Source organism: Apus apus, chromosome 5, assembly GCF_020740795.1.
Source record: "Apus apus isolate bApuApu2 chromosome 5, bApuApu2.pri.cur, whole genome shotgun sequence".
Classification (NCBI taxonomy): domain Eukaryota; kingdom Metazoa; phylum Chordata; class Aves; order Apodiformes; family Apodidae; genus Apus; species Apus apus.
This window is the reverse complement of record NC_067286.1, coordinates 33,215,250-33,239,562: the sequence shown is the minus strand read 5'-3', so window position 1 is coordinate 33,239,562 and position 24,313 is coordinate 33,215,250. Positions and strand designations below refer to the sequence as shown.

At 35.6% G+C, this 24,313-nt stretch overlaps 1 protein-coding gene across 1 annotated transcript in view; it reads right to left on the bottom strand.

Moving 5' to 3' along the window:
- The window catches only part of FMN1 (formin 1), a 131,892-nt gene that overhangs the window by 42,897 nt on the left and 64,682 nt on the right, over positions 1-24,313 (bottom strand). The window contains 6 exon segments of the mRNA XM_051621526.1: positions 4,481-4,601; positions 6,289-6,348; positions 10,828-10,974; positions 12,406-12,535; positions 17,178-17,266; positions 17,475-17,536. Of these exon segments, the coding sequence (XP_051477486.1) occupies positions 4,481-4,601; positions 6,289-6,348; positions 10,828-10,974; positions 12,406-12,535; positions 17,178-17,266; positions 17,475-17,536 (609 nt within the window).

The window sequence follows — 24,313 nt, the reverse complement described above, 5'->3', positions numbered from 1 at the left end:
CAACACCATGCTGGCCACCCTCAGTGCAATGGATCTGTTTCTATGAAAAATACATATAGAGAGAAACATGAATATACACACACACACATTCATATCTGAAAAAAGAATACATACATTGTCATGCTGCTATTTCTGAATGAAAATAAGATTAAGCATGTGAAGAAGTGGCAGAGGAAGCCAGGTATGTTCAGCCTGGTGAAGAAAAAACTAACTAGGGATCTAGTTTTTCACTTCTAGTTTTTAGCTATAGAGAAGATGGAGCCAGACTTTTCTCAGAAATGCACATCTAAAGAAAAAGGAGCACCCATCACAAGTTGCAGAACAGGAAATTGTCAGAGAAGATAAGGAACAATATTCAAGACAGTGATTTAGCAATGGAACAGGTGCCCAGAGAGGCGCTGGAATTTCCATTCTCTCAAACATGAGCTTGCTAAGGCCCTGCACAACCTAATATGATTTTAGTCCTTAAGAAGGGCTTTGGACCACAGGACCTTCAGAGGTACCTTCCAACCAAACAACCTGCATTTCTTTATGATTTTAAGAGACTTGCAATGTGTCTGTATGAAAAACTATGAGAAAACAGCCAATGTAACATTGTAACTTCTGAAACTTTCCATGTATAGTTTTACTTGCTTCCCTTTTAATCTTTTTATAAGTGTTACACAACTTTACAAGATGGGGTTGCCATAAGCTGAAGTTTTGATGAAGTTCCACTACTCAAATGTGGAAAATTGAGGATAACTACTTATGCAAGATACAGATTTATCAATAATTAAGAGACACACAGTTTGAAACTGTATCACCTGGAGTACAGAAATCCAGCTGATTATTAGAGGTAGCTGATCCATGAAGTCTTGTTTCTATTTTAGATTAAATTACTGCCTTTCAGTCATGCATGTGTGTGTGTAAAGACATATATATATATTCATATACACTCAAGGTAGTAAAATTTTAAAACATACATACGATACTGAAAAAATGCTAGTGTGAAAATGGCAACTAATATCTCTACTGGTGGTTATGAATGAAAGTGAAAGCAAAAGGTTTGTGGATTTTCAGTGGGACTGGAATGTTACCATTACATGGAAAATTTAACTGGTTACCAGAAATAAAGATGTGACTCTTCAACGTATTCAGAGTGGACCTTCCTTGCTTTCCATTGTTAACCATTCAATAAATAACTTTGCTCGTCTAGTTGTTAAGGCCAAGAATACTAAGAAGTTATAACAAACATTACAGTAAATCATACAAGGAATCTAATATTTTAGAAACTGTATTGTAAAGAAGAGCAATGAGTATGACAGATGGAAACAATCTACAGTGCAACTAATTTTGAGTAATTAAGATTGTTCAGCTTTGGAGAGAGATGAATAAAAGGTTCATGGTAAAATTTATAAAAGTCTCTCATACTTTGGTTGAGTGGCTTTCTTACTAAAAATCTTATGATTACACATTCCAAACATCGTGCTTATTCCAGAAGTGCACCAATCAAGTGCCATTGCCCAGACTAGAGGTGAAATCATGTTTAGTCATAGGGAAAGGAAAAAGTGGAAATCATTGCCCTAGACAAGGAATAAGTTGTCTTACAATCTTAAAATATCGATGCAGAGCAAAACAATTTTTTTTGTCTTAAATATAAATATTGATAATATTTAGATAATATTTCCAGTATAAATACTGGAAAGCTAATACCTGTTAAATGAACAAATGTACCTGCTTATGCTACTATGTAATACTTGAAAACCAAGGAAATATGTTGACTATACAGAACTAGAATGAAAAGAAAACATTTCTTTTACCTGTGACTTTAAAGTGGAAATAGATTTCAAAATTTTCATGTCACTATTTAATATTGCATTCTTTTGCACTTCTTGCCCCTTAAAAGCCTATATTAAATGCATATTTTTGTTTAGCATTCTGGTTTCACCGAAAAATGCTCATGATTACGAAGTTTGTTCTGGAATATGTGTTAAAAACCTGTTGGGTTACAGTTCTCAAAAAAATTTGTTTGAATTTTTGAGCCAAACTTTAGTCTAATTCCTTTAGACTACAGTTAGTCTGACCCTTTAAAGTTTAACCTGAAAGACTTCAAAATAGCAAATTGTATGGAACTCAATCTGTTTATTTGAAAAGGATGAAAGGATTTGTGCTCCATCTAGATTTGAACTTTTGGTTCCACAGTGTCTAGGTATTTCAAACTGGAGGTTTACACCATTAAGACATACTACTCGTGATAAATCAGTCTTTCCTATGTTAATATCCATGACAGAAAGATAAATGAATGCCTTGATAAATTAGTAAAAATATATTTTTAAACACTATATTACACCTACTGGGAAAAGCGTCTATCAAAATTGTCATTTCCAGCACAAGAGATGATATTGATTATTTTTTTAAATTTTTTGTTTTAAATCATTCTGTAGAAATACGGGAGGGGGGGGGGGGGGGGAAGTCTCTGACAGAAACATCATTTCATTTCATAACACCACACAAGAAAACCTCTTTTTCATTTATTACCTTTGTCTCATCCCACTTTGAAGATAATCTGCTTAAGACTACCTCAGCCAACCAAACTGTGAAATAAATTCATTGTACCCTATAACACAGGCAGCCCCAGTTAATATTGTTCAAATTATTTACATCTGAAGGGCCGCGCCTGTCTGGATAACTGGGCCCGACGCTTCTCTGGACTTGGTTTCTGCTACTTACATCTGTTTCAGCTTTAGACTTTCACTGGTATTCTGCCAGCAGCCACAACTTTTTAATGGCTACAATAAACTACAGAGACTCATCAAATCTTTGTTGTACGTGTTAAAATTATAGCCTCTTCAATTAAAATTTTGATGTAAAAAACCCTACAGCATTATCTGAAGAAAAAAAATTTGAAAGGGAATATTTGACAGAGATACACCATTTATATATGAGTGATTGTTTCTTTGTTTAAATATAAGAGAAACTATTCACAGGAATGCTTGCTAGAATTCTGCTGCATATTTCTGAGTGATAAAATAGCAACATCTGAAAACATTTCCACAACCTTTTTTGTTTCAAATCTTTGCTGTCATTTAACTTTACATGTTAATTGGTTTGGCTGAGTTTTAAATACATCTTCAGAAAAAAGAATTATGAAAACAACCTCAACATAACGATTTTTCTAGATTTTCTATAAATACCTAGGACAACTTGTTGCAGAAAACAGAAATCAGTGATGACAATACAGCTGAAGTTTTTATTTTAATAGTTAAAGTGTATAGCTTTTCCCACTTTCTGCCTGTGTCTTTGCAACTTAGAACAAATATGATGTGAATGTCACAGCCTCAATGCAGATCCTGCAAGACTAAGATGCATGACAGCAGGACTACATTCTGAAAAAGTACAAGATCAAACAGAGATCATGTTTCTGCACAAACTAGCCCAAAAGAGGGCAGGCCAAAGGGTTTAGAGGGCCAAGCGATGAGAGGAGATAGAGCACTCACTTTTGCCCGGGTCGAACAAACAACAACTGATACTTTCCTACCACTGTTAACCTTTGAAACTATCCTAAAGATGGTAGAGACCTTATCCAGCAATTTCTAACTGTAAGGATAAAGGTTTTCACTGCCTTACATTGAAAAAAAATAAAAACAATCACCTTGCACAACTTTAATTCTAAGAAGTCTTTTCCATTTTGATGTAGAGATGCAAATGTAAATGAAGAAGTTTTTATAGGATTTTATACAGTTTCTCTCCCTAAATTACATTTTCTACACAAAAATGCTTCAGCAAAAGTAGTAACTTTCCCTTAACAAAAAAGACAGGCTTAAAATACCCAGTCATAATTTCATGGATTTATTTTAGAACGTCATATGAAGCACAAAATAAAAATGGAACTGCAATGAACACTTAGAGAGCAACCCTTCCTACTTTATTTCCAGTCAGTACCTTGATTGATTGATGAGTTGGGTTTCTGAGCCCCTCTTTATAATAAATATTTTTAAATGTTTATTTTATGTCCCAGGGTGAAAATATTTTTAACTGGAGCTTTCCATTTCCCTTTTCTGTGCCTTGGCAGAAACTGTATTTTATTTCTACATTAATAGTATTCAGCTCTTTCTTGTAGCTGTTAAATTGTTGTTATACAAGTACTGGAGCAAGTATTTATGTTATGGAACTAACAGATATCTACTGTTAAACACACAGTTATGGAGAAGCCAGAGGAAAATTCACACATAACTAAAGAAAATTTCAGAAAGGTTTCTTTGGGGGCCTTTTGATTGTAAAAGGGAAAACTACTTTTCAGCATTTTTACTTTCATTTTTATTAAGTCATAAGTTCGAATTTTTTTTTTCTTTCTAATTTATGTGAGTAATTTGTGCCACAGTGTAAAAACTCTAAATGAATCAACATTATAAACCTAATTAGCAATAAGAAAACCTCATAAAGGTCACATTTTAAATGGCACTTTGTTGTTAGCAGAACAAATGTGAAAGTTCCCAGTTACCTTCTAGATCTCGCTTCAGTTTCCTTAAATCTTTTATTAGGTCTTCAAACTTAACTTGGGAGGCCTGGAAAAAATCCTGTGGTTCTGGTAAAGGAAAAATACTCCTGTCTGTTCCTGCTTCCTAAACAAACAAACAAACAAGGGCCACTATGAAAATAGAATGCATTTGCAGTGAAATAAATTAGGTTTTTTAAACATCATCTATGAAACACTATTATAAAAACACAAAATATTTCAAATTATCCTTGCTAAAACAACATATATATCATTAAAAATGGAACTCTGACCATTCTGAGTGTTTGTAGTTTCACTCTCCCAATTAATTAAATATGCACACATTTTAGAAGCATAAACTGAAATCAATATTTATATATTAGTAATACAGTAATTTATACTTCAGACAAGTATAAAAATACACAGTTGAAGGTTTAGGAGGTTAAATGAACCACATGGGCTAATGCATGTATCGAACTCCTAGGCATGTATTTTTTTTAGCACAGCAAGAAAAAAAAATCAGTAGAATGAAACAAAACAAAACACCTTACAAGGGTCAATATCTCTAGCAGAAATTGAAACTGTTTTGTTCTACAAAATTCCCTAAAGTAAAATCACAGTGCAGTAGGAAGTTTGCAGAAATATTACATATTTAAATAAAACCAAATGCATTCAGCATTATTAAAATAGGAAAAAAAAAAAATTGTCAGTTCCCTGTGAACAGAGAAACGTTACAGGCTAGACAAAGTTGCTTTTGTTATGAGGCTTTTTACAAGATGAGTGTTTAGGTGAAAGTAATGTCACTTCATTTCTCAAAAAAGAATACAGACCTACATATCTGCTAGTTTTTTATCTCCTCTACAGCTCAGCCCCAGGAGCTGTTCCGCTGGCTCCTGACATAGAGACCCTCCAGCGTTAAGAGATCATGGAATGGTTTGGTTGGAAGGGGACCTCTAAACATCATGTAGTCCAACCCTCCTGCCTTGAGCAGAGAAATGTCTTTACTTACTTTAGCCTTCAATTACTTTAGTCTTACTCCTGGAAATAATACTCTCAACTACTAACTCGTCAATTCAACATCTTTACTTAAGAAATAAAAGAAAAACAGAAGAAAAAAGGAAAAATAAATTACAATTTATTTGTATTCAATCAGACATAGGGCCATGAAAAACTGCACTAGTCTTAGATTAAAAGATTAGGTAAAGGCACCTCCTTAATCTCAAAAATAAGCAATTACATACCTAAAATCAATTAATAATCACATTTTCATTTAAAAGACAATATTAAAATTTTTCCACTAAAAACTTTGTGCACTGCTGATACCTATCAAAAAGCCTCATAAATGTAACTCACTTAAGGGTGCAGCCACATCTCTTCCCTCATTTTTAACATCTAACTTCAACCCCATCAGCTGACTCATCTATCTTAAAACACCAACCTGTCCTTGCATTCTGTCATGAAAGAGAAATCATGTGTCTGCCTTCCATTATTACCACATCTGAACAAGCTTTACAATATTACAGTAATCAGGATGGAAGAGGACAGGACTGGAGTGATCATCTGTCCAGATTGCAGCAGTCAGAGGCAACTGTTCCACAGGAAATGGAAAATTTTCCCAAGTCCGCTTATAAAACCTATAGCAAATCTCAGACCTATTGAGGTCCACAACTATTATAAGAAAGCAAAAGAAATTGATTTTATTCTTCCATCAGAGCTACTGTGTTGAGGTTTTTAAAAAACAAAGATAAATCCTTTTACAATCTGTTAAAGCAAGCTACTTTTGGAGAGGCAGAGACAGCAAATGAATATTTTACCTTATCACAATGGCGTAGGTAATATATGACGACATAATCCACAAGATTAATGCCACTATCCTGGGGAAAAAAAAAAAAAAATTATTAAAAATGTGTGTGATTAACACTGTTTCAAGAGACTGAAAATTTGCTTTATTTCAAAATAAATAAATTATTATTTGAAATTGCTGTAAGAAATAGGACTCCCGACATCTTTAGCCCTAGTATTACTGACCCCCCCAAAATCAGTATTTTATACCATAGACTTTACCATACCACCACAGAACTTAGAATGTCTTTTGTTTCTTAATACCAGAGAAGAAAACATGCACTGGGAGAAGGAGTTTCCATATCTTTAATAATATGAGGCATTACTGAAGAATAATAACTTGAATAGCAATACTAGTTAATAACATTATTCTTGAATATAATATTTACTAAATATTACAGTCACCTCAGATATATTCAGGTGAACTGAATTTCTTTATTCCTTGCTCTCAGTTCAACTATAATGAAGATCTGAAAAAGGCATAGACATTTTTCATATTTTACTCCAAATACAAAACCAGACAGCATGTACCTAACACAAGTATTTCATGTCCTGTTGCCTCATAAATACAAATTGCAATACTCAGTTTGTAGAATCACCATTTCCACAGTTCTGCATACAACAACTGTAAAAACCATAATTTTATTTTGTTACATGTCACTGGGTCACCATAGGCAAGATAAACTAAAGGAAAAGTGTAAAACTGCAACTTATACATTCCAGGGTATAATTCAACAACATAAAAGAATAATAATATAGGGACTTATGTCTGGAATGTCTTTGAAGTTTTTTTGGATCTGTTTTCATATTGTATATTGACAGGTATCAAGAGAAACATTTGTATGTGAACGATGTCTGACTTGCTATACAGAACTGCCTCTGCCTATATTACAGCCTGCAGCACATTATGCTTTATTAATATCATACACCAGCAAAATTCTTCACTAAGAAAGTAATTGCTGTCACTCAGACAGAGCCACTCTGCTTTTATAATGGTTTTGCAAGACACTGCTGACCGGTTAGGTGACAAAAAGGAACTGAGGTGTCTCATGAATACTTGACTGCCATTTCAGTGTAAAATACACCCATTGCTTTATTTTCTACATGCTAAACCATCAAACTTATTACTTTAGTTGAAAGAGTATTTGCAAAAGACAAAACACTAGGATTTTGAAGTGGTGAGCTACATTAAAAAAATAACAATATCTCAACATCATGTAACTTTCTAAGCTCATGTGACAACAAATGACTATTACGTGAAATAAGGATATTTAACATCGACTCTTTACATTAGCTCGGGGAATTCAACTTGCCTAGATGTAATATTACTTGCTGGCAGTTCCCAAAAAGGGACATAGGAAGGATATCTTGAAGTTCAAATATACAAGACCCTGAATTCTTCTTCCTTAAATATATCGTCTACCAGTTACCTCTGAGGATGCATGTCTGCCTGTAGCAGCTGGCACTTTGGGGTTTTTCTGCATTTTGGAGACTAGTCTAAACTAAGAATACATTTATTTTGGCTACCAGAAAACAGTAAATATTGTAATTTTTTTAGTTTGTTTTGCTAAGGAACAAATACTATGCAATCATACTTCTGTCACTCCTTTTCATAACTCATGATTTTGGAACATGCTGGCTATATTCAGCCAGATTGGAAAGTCCCAAAAATCATTAAGTTCTTACAGGTTTATAGTTAGATAGAAAAGTAAGACTAAAGTAAGCACTTCTACTGAGGAAAGTCAGGCAAAGATCAGTTGTTTTACATTTTTCTTCCTGGCAGCTGGCTAACCAATGAACACCTGAGTAGTGGGAAACTTGGCCTGCTTATAGTTTAGCTACAGCTTGTACTGTGACTTATCCATGGAATAGCACTGGAAGTGTTCATAAGGAACTGCTGAATCATTGCAGTGAAAAGGGAAGTAAGAATTATAACTACAGAATAATAGAATCACTTAGGTTGGAAAAGACCTTTAAGATAACTGAATCCAACCATAAACCTAATACTGCCAAGTCCACCACTAGACCATGTCCCTAAGCACAACATATACAAGTCTTTGGGATGGCGACTCAACCACTTCCCTGGGCAGCCTGTTCCTGTGCCTGATAACCCTTTCGGTGCAGAAATTTTTCCTATTATCCAATCTAACCCCCATCAGAACAACATGAGGCCATTTCCTCTCATCCTGTTACTTTGTTAGCTGGGAGTAGAGACCAAATCCCACTTCGCCTACACCCTCCTTTCAGGTGGTTGTAGAGAGCAATAAGGTCTTCCCTCAGCCTCCTTTTCTCCAGGCTATAAAACCTGTTCCCTCAGTCACTCCTCATCAGGCTTGTTCTGTAGACTCTTTATCAGCTTTTTTGCCTTTCTTTGGATACATTCCATCACCTCAATGCCTTTAGGAGACAAAGAACTCAAATGCATTAATTAATGTAGTTTCTCAGTGAACAATTCATTAAATATGTTTTCACATTTTGCTAATGATGATATTCACACATAAAATAAAAAGCTCCCTAGACATACAGCTTTCCTGACACTGCCTGTCTCACAAACACATTCCTATGTACATGAAGCATAACTGGGAACAAAACTGTAAAATTGGCCTTTCTTATAGGTCAAGACAGCACTTCATGTAGGAAAACAGAAGAACATGAAAAAACAGGTGTTTTTATCACCCTCCAAATCTCTACCAGGATCAGCAGAAAATACCTTTTATTCTTTGCTGCTTCATATATCCACATGGTGTCTAGGTATGCTTTGCCAGAGAACGACTTTGAGCAGTGTTTCCATTGCCTATATTATCTAGGACCTTCTCCTCTGCCCTACTGAAATAAGGAACAAAATAACCTCATCTCAAAAGGTGCCCAGACTTTGTTTGAGCCTGACTTTGATCACAGCATGAATAATCAAAAATGCGCTAGTGGTTCTCCATTTTTCCCAAAATAATTTACAGCCATCTATGAGCATCTTCTCATCATCATGCATGCCATTCAGAATTCATGCCCTACATTCATGCAAGTGTCAATTAAAAAAAAAAAAGACTAAAAATATGTTTTTGGGTCTGACACGTCTTTTTGAAGAGGATTAAAACCCTGTACACTATATATTTATAACCTTTACATATAATACCTTAGTGTATATGCTATGCTGAACCTTTACTGATACCCTGTTTTTAAACCTGACTGTTAAAACATTTCTACTCAGGTAGAGCTACCTCAAGTTGCGGGCAAGAAAACCAATGGGAACATTTTCTGGAGAAGATTTCAGCAGTTTGTGCTCTCTCACTTCTCTGTAACCTACTGTAATTAACTCCTTACTAGTAAGAGACACACAGAAATTCTCACGTAAGAAATTATCCTAGTAGTACTTTATAGAAGAAACTGGAGATTATGGAAATACACACACGAGCAGGAGGTGAAAACTTACATAGAATCACAGAACATTAGGGGTTGGAAGTGACCTCAGAAGATCACCTAGTCCAACTCCCCTGTCAGAGCAGGATCACCTCCAGTAGCTCACACAGGAACGCATCCAGGTGGGTTTTGAATGTCTCCAGAGGAGACTCCACAAGCTCTTTCGGCAGCCTGTTCCAGCGCTCTCTCACCCTCACAGTGAAAAAGTTTGTCCTTAGGTTTATGTGGAACCTCTTATGCTCCAAGTTGCCCCTTGTCCTGTCATTGGACATTACTGAGAAGAGCCTGGCTACATTCTCATGACACTCACCCTTTACATATTTGTAAACATTGATGAGATCACCCCTCAGTCTCCTCTTCTTCAAGCTAAAGAGAATTAGCTCCCTCAGCCTTTCCTCATCAGGGAGATGTTCCACTCCCTTCATCTTTGTGGCTCTGCGCTGGACTCTTTCAAGCAGTTCCCCATCCTTCTTGAACTGAGAGGCCCAGAACTGGACACAATATTCCAGATGTGGCCTCACCAGGGCAGAGTAGAGGGGGGATGAGTACCTCTCTTGACCTAATAACCACAGCCCTTCTAGTACACCCCAGGATGCCATTGGCCTTCTTGGCCACAAGGGCACATTGCTGGCTCATTGTCATCCTTCTGTTCACCAGGACTCCCAGGTCCCTTTCTCCTACGCTGCTCTTCAACAGGTTGGTCCCCAATTTATGCTGGTAACGGGAGTTGTTTTTTCCAGATGCAAGACTCTACACTTGCCCTTCTTGTATTTCATTAAATTTCTCCCTGCCCAACTCTCCAGCCTGTCTAGGTCTCGCTGAATGGCAGCACAGTCTTCTGGTGTGTCTGCCACTCCTCTCAGTTTGTGTCATCAGCAAATTTGCTGACAGTGCCCTCTGTTCCCTCATCCAGGTTGTTGATGGATATATTGAATAGCTCTGGTCCCAGATGGGAGAAAAAAGCAAGAAAATGGTACTAAGTGCCTAACTCTTTCAAGAAACAGTGGCAAGAAATAAGAAAATATTAACTATTGATAGATGAGGGAACAAAAAGATCACTTGAGAAAAATTATCTTTAATTAAACATGAGTACTTACTCTGCTTTTGACATCCTTTAGTTTGGGGAGTATTTCCAAACCAAATCCATCAGCTTGACCTCGGGTCGTATTCCCGCCATTCATGTAATTTCCAAAAGCCAGAATCAAACCTAAAATTTCCTTTACACTTGTCATGTTCAGCAAAGCCTGGAAGATGGATACTAGTTTGTAACTTCTGTTGGCACAAAAATTCCAATCACTAATATAAAAAAGCTGTTATTATTTTATTTTTGCAAGAGATTTTGTTTCTTGTCTTTCTTTACCCCTGTAGGGACTGGAAGCTAAAACTAGTACAAGAATCACTTTTAAGAGAAGCATTTATTAAGCTGTATCTCCCAAGATACTACATGTAACTTAAAACATGTGAAGGAAATTACATGGCATCACATACTATGTAATGACAAAAAGATTAATGAAAGATTGCTAAACATTCTTAGCAGCCTTTAAAAATCTTACAGACAAAGTGGTTTATCATGAGTTAGCATAATACACAGTCAAATGGAGATGTGCTGGTTTTCCTGTCACTAGGTTAGGCTCAGACTGTCATATTCAATCTGCTGCTCATTGGTTCTGGTGCTCTGCAGATCCACCTTTCTGGATCCACACTTAATGGATATAGCACGGCTAATGACTAAATTACTATGTTTCAAAACAGAGAAGAAATCTAGAAACACAGTGGAACACTAATAAACTATTTTAATTTACATACAAATCTTGTCAACTGAGACTCTCAGACCATGGGCTTCATTCTTAACAATGTAGTCTTAGACTGTGCATTGGCTGTATCAATTGTGAGCTCCTCATAAGTAAACTAAGGGCAACACCACTTTCCTTATCTCATACAAAATTGTTTCCTTATTTATGTCTCTTTTGGAAAAAAAACACTAAGTACCTAATTTTACTGTTAGAATATGCAAAGAAATCTGAACGGGATAGTGTGTGGGGACTTTGGCAGTAAAGCTAATCATAAACTAATCTTTGAATTGGAAAAAAGATTAAATAATTAAATACTGTCCTGGCCATGATGTTATACAATTAGGTCACTATTTAGTTTCTCTGTTAATTCTTATCTCATTCTACTTTTCATATTTTATTTCTTGCAATTTCAAAATCCTGTCTTTAGTCACTTATAGTATAGAAATCTTAGATAAAGCTTTGTCAGGTACTAAAAAATCTGCTGTATTGGGGTTAATAGCAATGTATAGGTACCAGGGGAAAGTAATAAGCTAATGAATGTGATAGGCATCTATTGCTGATGGCATCAACAGTGATGTGCAATAAAACTATTATCTACTACTCTAATTAACATGTAAAGTAATAAAAATCTGCCATTCAAAAAGAAATGTTCCTATGTAGAGTGTAAGGCATGACAAACAACATACCTTCCGTCTTTCCTCCTCCTTTTGTTCTTACAAGCAGCTAAAAAATTTAAAATACTTTTATTTTCCTGAAGAGTCGATAATCAGGCTTAAGGTTGAACACAATGCAAAAAAAAAAAAAAAAAGAAAAGGCAAAAAAAAGAAAAAAAAAAAGCAATACTGTAAAATATATTTTTACTTCACTTTCACTAGGACATACCTTAGAAACACGAGTTATGATGTCAACTTTCCGATGCACTGCTGTTATTCCTTCAGAGAAAACTGACTGGAAGATAATACACTGAGCTCGTTCTGTGAAGTTGGGGATCTGAGATAACTCATATAAAAATCTGTGGAAAATAAAGTATTAATTAATCTTTATATTTCTTATATTTGGGGTACATAATGGATCAAATCTGTAGTCTCATGAAATATATATGAAATCTCTCCTACTTTGAATCAAATCTGACATAATTTTTATTTTTTATATTCTTTATGCTCAATGTGTAAAGAAATCATATTAAGAAAAAGGCAAGGTATTAATTGTTATTCCATTAACCTCTTAATCCATTTTCACAGCTGCATAGTAAGAAATAGAAAAATCATAAACCTAGATAATAATAATAATAAAAAAAGGAAAATAAAAAGAAATAGAAAGAGTTAGAGAAACACTATCTATTTACTGTTTTTACTTCTGTGCTTTGCTTCCCTTAAAAATGTGCCCAGCAATACGGAACTCAATATATTCATACAAGGTTATTTCATAATATAAAACATCTGCCAAGGAATTTCTTCTGATGCTCAGCCTCAGTTTTAATTTACTAATTTGTACCACACATCCAATTATCCAGCATGTTTTACGGTAAGGCACCTAGTCGTGTTTTTAGCTCTAAAATACTTGCAAATTATATCTCTCTTCAATCACTGTACAGCACTTACTGACTCTTTATCTGCTCTTTATCTGTCCTCATATATATACCTTCCTCATGAGTCTATTTCAGCTTTCTTCCCTTAGCTCTTGAGTAAATAAAAATAAATAGAAACATATTTAACAACTCCGGTTCGGATATCACAAAATGAAAGCATCCCAAAGGCATGAGTAATTACTCCATTTTCTTCAGTTCAAAATGTAAGAGCTTGGCTAAATAATACAAGAAGCTTTACCATTTCTTATAACAACAGGGTTTGCATAATTTGTTTTGTGGGTTTTCAGTCTAGGATTTCAGTGATACACATGCTTTCCCAAAATCCAGAAACAAGCTGTCTTTTGCGCCAGTATCACTTTAGAAAGATTCCTCTAATCTGTCTGCAGATATTCTTAGAACCCCCCTCAAACAGATGCTGTAAAGATTTTTTTACCTCATTGAATTATGGGAAATTTTGTGAGCCATTATTAGCTTGAATTCTTATTAATTTTATTTTAATTATTTAAGCCAATGCATCTGATTTTTCCAAAATATTTTTTTCATAATAAATACTATCAGTATCTTCAAATCTGCTTTATAAAACTCTCATGCATGCAATGCTTTGCTGAATACTTAGTGAATGTCTAAAAAATCAGCTACATCCACCTGTGGATAATGTGAATTACTATGTTTTAATGGGAATGTAATTTTTTTTCCTTCTTTTTCTCTCTTGGCTGATGAAACAACGTATTAGGAGAGAAGGACTGGGGAGGACCAGCCTGGCTCTTACACTTAAGCAGTGGGAAAAAAGAAATGCCAAGCTGGTATTAATAAAAATGCTTCCTATTGGGAATGAATGGTATTGCCAGGAAAAAAAAAAAAAAGAGGATACTTTGCACTCTGTGAGAGAGAAACAAAAGAAAGAAAAACCCAAACTGTTTCACTAAAGTTCTAACATACACAGATTTTACAAGTTTAAATTCTAAAAGTCAAATGACACATATTCTTGCCATCTCTTGAAAAGGCAACACTGCTGGTCATTGGAATACAAATATAATTGTGCCGACCATTAAAAGAGCATTAGCATAAAAAGAAAATATCTCCAGATTGTGGAATTCAAAGTATTCAATGTAAATATCCAGTCAGAAAACATGTAACTGAAATCTGTCACAAAAAGGAATGCTAGTGACTACAAATGTAGTTACTAAACACAAATTCATGGCATGAATCTGTGGTTATCAAAGACAAAAAAACAATTCAGGTGGATAAAACTTTTGAAGATAAAAAATATTCTTAGCTCAGTCATTTTTGCCATTTCAGTCTGAGAAAAGTACGGTTGACTTAAAGTAACAATGACATTACTGTAACAGAGATTGCTGACAGGTTTCTCATTGCTACACTTTTTACAGCCTAAAATAAATACAGAGATGTTGTTGTTCATCTCTGTAAGGTCCATTTTACTCCTCTCCTGCAGAAAATGTAAATAAAAATGCATTTACTTGAGAACTCTTATATCCTACCAGAACCTTGTAGTAAAAGACTTGAGAGTAGTTTCAAGCCAGGCATATAACCATCATTTTAGTATAACAGAACATTCTTCCAGAAGACAGACAAAGGCTGATTCTATGGAGGTAAACCATTGATCAGTTCACACTTATCCACATTTGAAGGTGTATCTAAACCTGCAAGCTTCTAAGTAAGTCAGCAAGATCTAAAGTGAAGTCAAAGGAAACTGGTCTTCAAAGAGAAGCAAACAGCATTACTTGGACAGCAGTTGTCAACAGTTCACTATTTCCTGAATTCCAACTACACACAAAACAGAGAAGTTCAGCACCATACTTTGCTACTATTTCCTTAATTAGTATTTCTTTTAGAGTAGAGAGGACTCCACAGAGATTATATTACAATTAAAAGGGTCTTTTTGGAAACTAGCTAAAGCGTCTGTATCTTGCTAGCAAAGCCCCAGACTGTGGCCAATTGGGCAGATAAATCTTTATTGTGTTATGAATATTAGCATTTTAACAAGTATTACCATGAAGCTTAATTTAGGGGTTATTGTCATGTTGCTGTCATACTTAAATTTGTGCCAACAATTGCAAATGTAACATGCCAGCAAAACAAATAAAAATCACTTGTGCAGGAGAGCATCAGTGATACCACTAAAGCTTTCTATTTGTCTGGTAAATCAAACATTTAAAAATGGTAGTTTCTTTTAGACGTCAGTGAATTCATGTCAATGGCCTAATTATATTAATGCTTATTGCTGGTATTTGCAACCATTTCATAAGTGGTTTAGTTTGCACTTCTGTTCTGATACTCATTAAAGAAAATACATACGGCTTATGCCCTGTAGCAAGTATCACATATACAAATTTAGCACTTCTCTGTCTTTAAACTTTTAAGGAGGTAAAACGCATAGTACAGTTCCAGCAATCTCCAGTTCTGCATTTAGGTTCTTAGAGGCTGACTTGGAAAACAAAACCAGCAGCACCCGATCTACTGAGTTTTCAGAAAGCACATTATTCTGAAGCTCAAATAAAATGAAACTCCATCCTCAGCAAATTGTTTCTCCCTTGAGGCAACATTTTTAAAAGTTAGGTTTTTTTAATCTATGTAGTTTAATAATAGGGTAAAAATGGGATAATTAAGACTTGCAGAGAGAACACAAAAAGTAATAATTGATAAAAAGTAGCTTTTGTTGTTGACACTGCTTTTACACTCTGAATGATCAGGCATAACTGATTTATATACAATTCTTTACTTTTAATTATGGAACAACGATACCATAAATCCAACTTTGTGTTTAATTAATATCAGCCTCTGTCCACTATAACTTACAAAACCAGACAACCTTTTCCAACTCTAGATCTACACAAGATTTGCATTCTGCAGAACACAAAATGCGCTAATATTTATTTCACTCAGACATACAGGCAAACAGATTCAAGCTCTGGAAAGCATCAACTACTCACACAATGTATTCTTCTGCCCCAAGCAAATGCAGTGAAAGCTCTGGATATGGGATGTAACAACAAGCAAGTATACACACTTTACAGATATTTGTCATCTTAAGTCTCACTCAAGAATGACAGCCACTCTAAATCAAGACTAAGTGTGATAGCCTCATCTCCCAACACTAATCTATTCCCTAGTGGACAGTCACAAATGAGTACTTAGCTGCCTTGAGCTAGGAGGAAGAGAAAACAAATTATACTTTTCACCACTAACATTTGAATGGGAAAAAAAGGTATGAAAATGTAATACTTCTGACATCACCCAATCATATACTATCTTTGTTGTTTCAGTACTTCTCCCCCTACCCATTCTTATAGCAAAGACAGCAGAAAGGACAAAAAGAGACAAGAAGGAAAAGGAAGCAAGATGGCAGAGAGGCCTCAGGGCAGGAAAATGCACTATGATTACAAAGAATGGAAGTACAAAGAGAAAAGTAGCAAAGTAGCAGAAGACAACCACTGCTGGCAGGCCAAAATCTGAAATAAAATGTATACACTAAAATAACATGGAGGGTTACCATTCTGTTTGTGGATTCCTGTAATTTTCACGCTACTCTAAGGTTTATTACAACAGATGGAGCAACATTTAAGAAGTTTTTCATCTTAACAGTTGTCACTGCCCATAACAGTCACAGGAGATGAACTGTGGAATCAGCCCTGCAGGTCTCCAATCAGCCTGACCAGTCTATACCGTGCCACCAAACTCCGTTTCTGTAGCTCTTTCAAATAGTCAACCACCAAAATCAGTCTGGCTCTGCTTTATGACATTAATTTAGCCCTAAAATCTCTAAGGGAAAGGCAAGCCTTTTATGAATGTGAACAGAATTTTTTATTGATTAAAGGCTACATATTTTGTCACTTCTGGTTTTCCAAGGTGACACAGTAAAATCTGCATTGTCTGAAAAAAGTTATGTAATAGAGGCAAAGTTTATATCATGCTTTGAAATGCACAAAAAAAGCTAAAAAATTAGGAAGCAAAAATTATGTGTCAGGATCCTTTTTAACATATCAGCAATTATATATATATATATATATATATAAAATGGTAAAATGTTACAAAAATATAATCTTACTGCTCTGGTTTATCCAGAAGCTTCAGTTCCTCCTCTTTTGAAGTCTGATAGTATTGCTTAATTTTCTCCAGCTCATCCTTCTGTGCTCTCTGAGAGAATTAAAATAAAGTAATCAATAACTAATGAATAAATTACTGATTTACTTGTTTGTCTGCAAGTAACAATTATAATTACTGGTAAACTTCTTAGTAATATATAATTTTTTTAGTCTAAAATGACAACATAAAATAAAACTTTACTTATTCTGTGTCTAAAATAGTATGGTAGTTAACCAAAGCTTTACCCCAGCTTACTTACATTTTCATATAGTGCTTCCAGTGTTTCCAGATCTACTATGGAGTCATCAACACACAGTATAGCTGTATAGAATACAATAAAAAATTAGATGCTAGAACATATACTTGAGTTCAATTCTTTTGCCTGAGAAATGTACTAAAGAGATCTAACCTAGCTAAAGGACATACTTGTCTTCACTTAATATTTTATTATTGTATTTTATTATTTTCAGCATTTTATTTTTTTTCTGGCTTTAAGTCACAATTAATTTACCTCTGTCTCAGGAGACTGGAATTTTCACAAATTTTCCTCTCCAGTATTCTCAGCAGTCAAATATATTACTTTCCAGGTACTCAGCTGATTGTGCAGCTGGCCAGGCAGAACATGAGAAAAATGACAGAATCACAGAATCTTAGGGGTTGGAAGGGACCTCAAAAGATCATCTAGTCCAACCCCCTTGCCAGAGCAGGATCACCTAGAGCACATCACACAGGAACATGTCCAGGTAGGTTTTGAATGTCTCCAGAGAAGGAGACTCCACAACCTCTCTGGGCAGCCTGTTCCAGTGCTCTGTCACTCTCACAGTAAAGAAGTTTTTTCTGATGTTTATGTGGAACCTCCTGTGTTCCAGTTTGTACCCATTGCCCCTAGTCCTATCACTGGACATCACTGAAAAAAGCCTGGCTCTGTCCTTCTGACACTTGCCCTTAACATATTTGTACACATTGATGAGGTCGCCTCTCAGTCCCCTCTTCTCCAAACTAAAGAGACCCAGCTCCCTCAGCCTTTTCTCATAAGGGAGATATTCCACTTCATCCTCTTTGTGGCTCTGCACTGGACTCTTTCAAGCAGTTCCCTGTCTTTCTTGAACTGAGAGGCCCAGAACTGGACACAATATTCCAGATGAGGCCCCACCAAGGCAGAATAGAGGGGGAGGAGAACCTCCCTTGACCTACTAACCACGCCCTTTCTAATACACCCCAGGATGCCATTGGCCTTCTTGGCTACAAGGGCACATTGCTGGCTCATGGTCATCCTTCTGTCCACCAGGACCCCCAGGTCCCTTTCTCCTACAGTGCTCTTCAGCAGGTCAGCCCCCAACCTGTACTGGGGTTGTTCTTGTACTGGGGTTGTTCATGTATTGGGGTACATGGGGTTGTTCCTCCCAGATGCAAGACTCTACACTTGCCCTTGTTGAATTTCATCAGATTTCTCCCCGCCCAACTCTCCAGCCTATCTAGGTCTCGTTGAATGGCAGCACAGCTTTCTGGTTTGTCAGCCACACCTCCCAGTTTAGTGTCATCATCAAACTTGCTGAGGGCACACTCTGTTCCCTCATCCAGGTCACTGATGAAAATATTGAATAGTAACGGTCCCAGTGCCAACCCCTGAGGGACTCCACTAGTCACCAACCTCCAACTAGATTCTGTCCCATTGACCACAACTCTCTGACTTCTTCCTTTTAACCAGTTCATGATCCATCTCACTACCTGACCATCAAGACCACACTTCCTCAGTTTATCTACAAGGATGCTGTGGGACACAGTGTCAAATGCTTTACTGAAATCAAGATAAGGCACATCTACCACCCTACCATCATCTATCCACCTAGTTACTTCCTCATAGAAGGCTATAAGGTTGGTAAAACATGACTTTTCTTTGGTAAAACCATGTTGACTGCTCTTAATGACCCCCTCATCCTTGATATGACTAGAGATAGTGCCAAGAACAAGTTGTTCCATCACCTTTCCAGGGATGGAGGTGAAGCTGACCAGTCTATAGTTACCCGAGTCCTCCTTCTTGCCCTTCTTGTAGACTGGAGTGACATTTGCTATCCTCCAGTCCTTAGGCACCTCTCCTGTTGCCCATGACTTACCAAAGATGGTGGAGAGTGGCCTAGCAATGACCTCCCCAGTTCCTTCAGCACCCTCAGGTGTATTCCATCCGGACCCACTGATTTATGGATGTCCAAATTGCTTAACTGATCCTAACCCAATCCTCACCTACCAAAGCAAACTCCTCCATCATCCTGACTTCTTCTGGGGCTTTAGGGATCTGGGGCTCCTGGGAGAGTCTGCAGCAGCAAAAACAGAGGCAAAGAAGGCATTCAGTACCTCTGCCTTCTTTATATCCTCTGTCACCAGGGCACCCAACTCATTCAGCAGTGGGACTATATTGCCTCTAGTGTTAGTTCTATCTGCAGTGTATTTGAAGAAGCCCTTTCTCTTGTCTTTGACCTCCCTAGCAAGGTTTAGTTCCAAGGAGGCCTTAGCTTTCCTTATTGCCTCCCTACATCCTCTGACAACAGTCCTATATTCCTTCCAAGTGGCCAGCCCCTCCTTCCATGATCCATAGATTCTCTTTTTCCACTTGAGTGGAAATAACAGACAACGAACAGCAAAGATTCCATGGTAGCTTAGAAGACTGGATGGGAAGAAATTGGGAGTTAGGGTATTTAGGTCTCCTTGCATGCATGGAAGAAATATGAAAATGGAGATCTGCTTGTCTTGAGGCTAGCAATCTTGGAAAGCAGAAAGACAGAAAAACTTGCAAGATTTGCAAGTTGCAAATTTGCAAGCACAACAGATTGTTCTACAGATTCTTTACAGCATCTTCATAGAGCAGCTCAGTTTGAGTTCACTTTATCCACTAGAAAAATACCCATGTAAGAATTTCAAGATGAATACCTTTACACATGACAGAGAGACACCTCAAGTACACTCTTCAATGATTAATTACACCTCACTACCCAAAATGAAAAGTCTCAAAATGTTTCCTCTCTTAGTTCTGAATGTTACAACATTTGGAATACACAACATCAGTTGTTTTCAACATTTGAGAATTCCATTACTGATTAGGCAATGTATTGGGATTCCTCTGAAAAGTAAATAGGAATGGTTCACAGTGCTTTCTGTGTTTTCAGTGTTCCCTAATGTTACATTCCAGAGAGATGCACAATGGAACAGAAATATCTTCAGATGTTTAATCTTTCTGAAACCAGCATTTCATCAAATTCATAATAGGACTGGGCACAGTTTCTGAATTCTTGACTTGTGTTAAATATTACTGAGAACATTAATCTCAGAAGAATCAAGCTTGAGGCCACTATCCATTTCCCACATAATCAATGACTCATCATTAGGTAGTACCTGGTAACTTTTAATTTCAACTGTGTCATATTTATTCAAAGGAAAGCTGATTGCTTGTGAATTTACAAGATTTTAAAAGCTCTCGCTGCGTTAGCAGTACATGTTTGAAAGGGGTAAGGCACACATCTTTAAATAATTATTTAAAAGCAATAAGCTTTCGTCTGCTCTTCCACCTACCCCATGATTTTACATTGTGAAATTAACCAGCACGCTAGTAAATTTTCTCTGTGGCAGGCTAATTAATTTTATTAAAAGGTCCAATGACGTTTAGAATGCTTTAAAATTTTGCCTGTCAATTATGATTTCATCTGTTGACATTACACCTTGGTTAGAAGTAAAGAATTATACGAAGTAAGACAGTATCAGTGGAAAAAAGCAACATCTCAAACTATCTTTGTCCCACTGGAAAGATGCAAAAAACCCTCAAGAGTGTAACCAAATATAAAGCCGGAATAATTGAGCTAGACAAAACCTTTGTTTAAAGAAAAATCATTAAGTGTTGAATCTATTAAATGATCTGTTGGTTCTTGCATGACAGTTCCATGAATTGCATTATCTTCTGTATTATCCAGTGAAATCTTGAAAGAAACAAGGAGATTAGAAAAATAATTTGAAAATTGTTTTCACAGTCCAATATATTTAATGGTTAAGATTTAAAAATATGCATATTGAGTTAAAAAACCTCCTCCTTATGGTTTAACTTTTATCCTATTTTGGAATATTCTGAAATCTGCTTACCAGGAGAAATTTATTTGTCCAGAGTTATCTAAAAAGCAACTTACTGAAAGTATTTTGAACTAGAAATACAAACTAAGTAACTTACAGTAGATTTTTTTTAGGTACAGAACTATTACAAAGAGGGTAAGTAGTTTGAAAATAATAACACCTTAATAAGAATATCAAGATTTGTACATCTAACTGGAATTCCATTTAGAGATGTGTCACAAAAAAGGGCCCAAAATCACCAACTGTTTTTTATTGTTGTCTTCTCTTACCCATGTTTCTGTACTCAACACCTGTTCTAAGAAATGAACGTGATTTTGAAGGTACATGCCAAAGCAAAGAATGTTTGAGATTAAACTACTAAAATATAATTTGGTAAATAAACATACTTTTAAGATAATTCATAATAATCAGTGTTAAGACATATTAATATGATTTATTTTTTCTGACTTACTTGCTATACAACCTGTCCTACTGTTATTGGCTATTTCCATGAAGACAGGCTGCAGTTAAAATCCTAGCCATATTACTCTGTTCAGCGATAGCTGGACACCTTAGCATGCTAATGTATGGAGAGACAGATTCCCAGAAAGTCATAAGTACTGCCAAATTCCACACAGACTACTTTTTATCATCTTTCTGTATCTTATTATCTTTGTCATATATTTTTTCTTTAAACTGATCAAACTCAATGCCATACATATTTGGAGCAGAAGATAAAAATGAAAGCATGTAAAATTATGAAGACTAGCCCATTTTTAAAAAAATAAGCTTTGATTTTGAAAAGCTGGGAGAAATCCCCAGATTCACAGGTGTCTTAAGTATTCTTAATATTTTTCTTAAAATATGTACAATAGATTCACAGTACATTGTGCACATTAACTTGAATTTGGGCAGCAGAAACACCCCCATTACACTAGATCAAAGAAACTAATTATTTGACTTCTTACTCACAAGGAACAAAAACTTCTCAATTTTTCTGTGAAAAATAAAACCCAGTTTAAATCATATGCATATTAATATTATTAAAATTAATAAAAAGGTTGATACTTTTTTCAAAACACTCTTCCTGATACAGTCAATTTAACTTTGATACTTTACTGCAGTAAATCTCATTACATCAAGACTCACAAAAGTGCAAGTAATATATGTGAAGTATCATAAATCTACAAAAGAGGCTTCAAAACAATTAATAGCTATTATAATATCAATCATCATTGGTGGTTTTTACTTTTATCTTGCTTTCTAGTTAGCTGTCTTCCTTACACTGTCAGTTCAGTTTGAATATTTCACCTACACCTCACAATATGTCGAAAGGAAGTAGACTCATGCTGTGAAAAGCTGGTAATTTTATTGGGTTCCTCTACCTTTAAAAAATCTGTTACTTGGCCAAGTCTGGTTTCTGAGATCCTTTTTTGCAGGGAAATTGAGGCAAACATTTTTATGTGGCCTATGGTGTCTGCTCACAACAAGAAGAATTTATATACACAAGGATCATTAGTGCAGGGTTGCACCCATTAGGATATAATAACCGTCAGCTAGGACAAAAAACAGATCAGCATCATGCATTCAAACTAACAGGCACACATAAAAATACTTGCCAACTACATTTCACATACTAAGAGTATTGCTCTGAACATAAACTTGTACCAAAGGTTTTTAACAGACTCACTTTTTTTTTTTTTTTAAAAAAAAAGAACCTAACTGTAAAAAGAAAAGATTCCCTACTGCAGATTTTTCACATACACTGTTTTATCGTTTCAAAAATGTAAAGCAAAGAAAAGCTGGGAATTTAGACCATGTGCAGTCAACACACAACTGTAGGAAAATAATACTTTTCTTTTCTTAACCAGCTTAAATAATGCTGGTCTTAAGACTGACTCTGATATAGAGCCTAATTCCTACTAAACACACTCTGGTTAAGTCAGGATTTAAGTCCTGCTGACAGAGCTTACATATACTCAGCATTATCAAACCACTTAATGTGACAAACTATGAAATATGAAGAAACCACCTCAACTGCTCCCTAATGATAAAACAGAAATACGTTATTTAAATAAAAAAGTTATTGCCAAGGTACATTTATTTGGCCTGGAAATACTTCATTGTTTTATGTAGTACATTCTGCTGAGTAAAGCTTAATTCATGGGAATATGAAGTTAATTACTGGGAAATTTAAATTAAATTGTGATTGACCTAGTCAATTAGAAAATTACTGTTATTTTTAAATACAAATTCCTACCTGGCAAAACTGCTTAAATTATCTGAATCATTCTGGTTTACTTCTGAGAAATTGATACACTCTAAACCTACTTAAAGGTTTTTTTCCAGTATTTAACTATCTTGCAACATAAAAAACATTAAAAATATACATTACAAAGAAGCGTAATTGGCTCAGCAAGCTCAACTCCCCCAAGAACTCATAAGCAAAAGACTTTGGCACTAATGTTAACCTACCCACATCAGGCTGGATGCCCAGGGCAGATTCACAAAAACATGTTACGAATTTTCTGGAAAAAAGAAAATAACTTGAAAAAAATGGTTTCCCAGCTTCTGAGATGGGCATGCAGCTTTCTCTATATTTCATGCACAATAGAGAGTGTATATATAAAATGCATACAATATTCTGTGTAGGTGGAAATGTCACACAATTTTGGAACACCAGTTTTTAAACCTCTATAATACATACTTCCATCCTGCAAAATATTTTTGTTGAAACCCTAATTAAACTCTTTTCACATAATGCAAGTAAGAATAATTACAAGGCTTTTATCTACCATTTATTTAGTTCCTGGTTAACAACGGTACTATTCTGAAGTTTAGATGTGCTATAAACCACAAGTTGCACCAAGAGAATGCAACCTTTATATAACTTCCATGGCCACTCATTAGAGGAAGACCACACAGAAATCCCAGGATGATTAGAAACATAATATAGAATCAAGTTATTATTGGACTGATCATCAGTCTGGGTGAGTTAATGTGCTG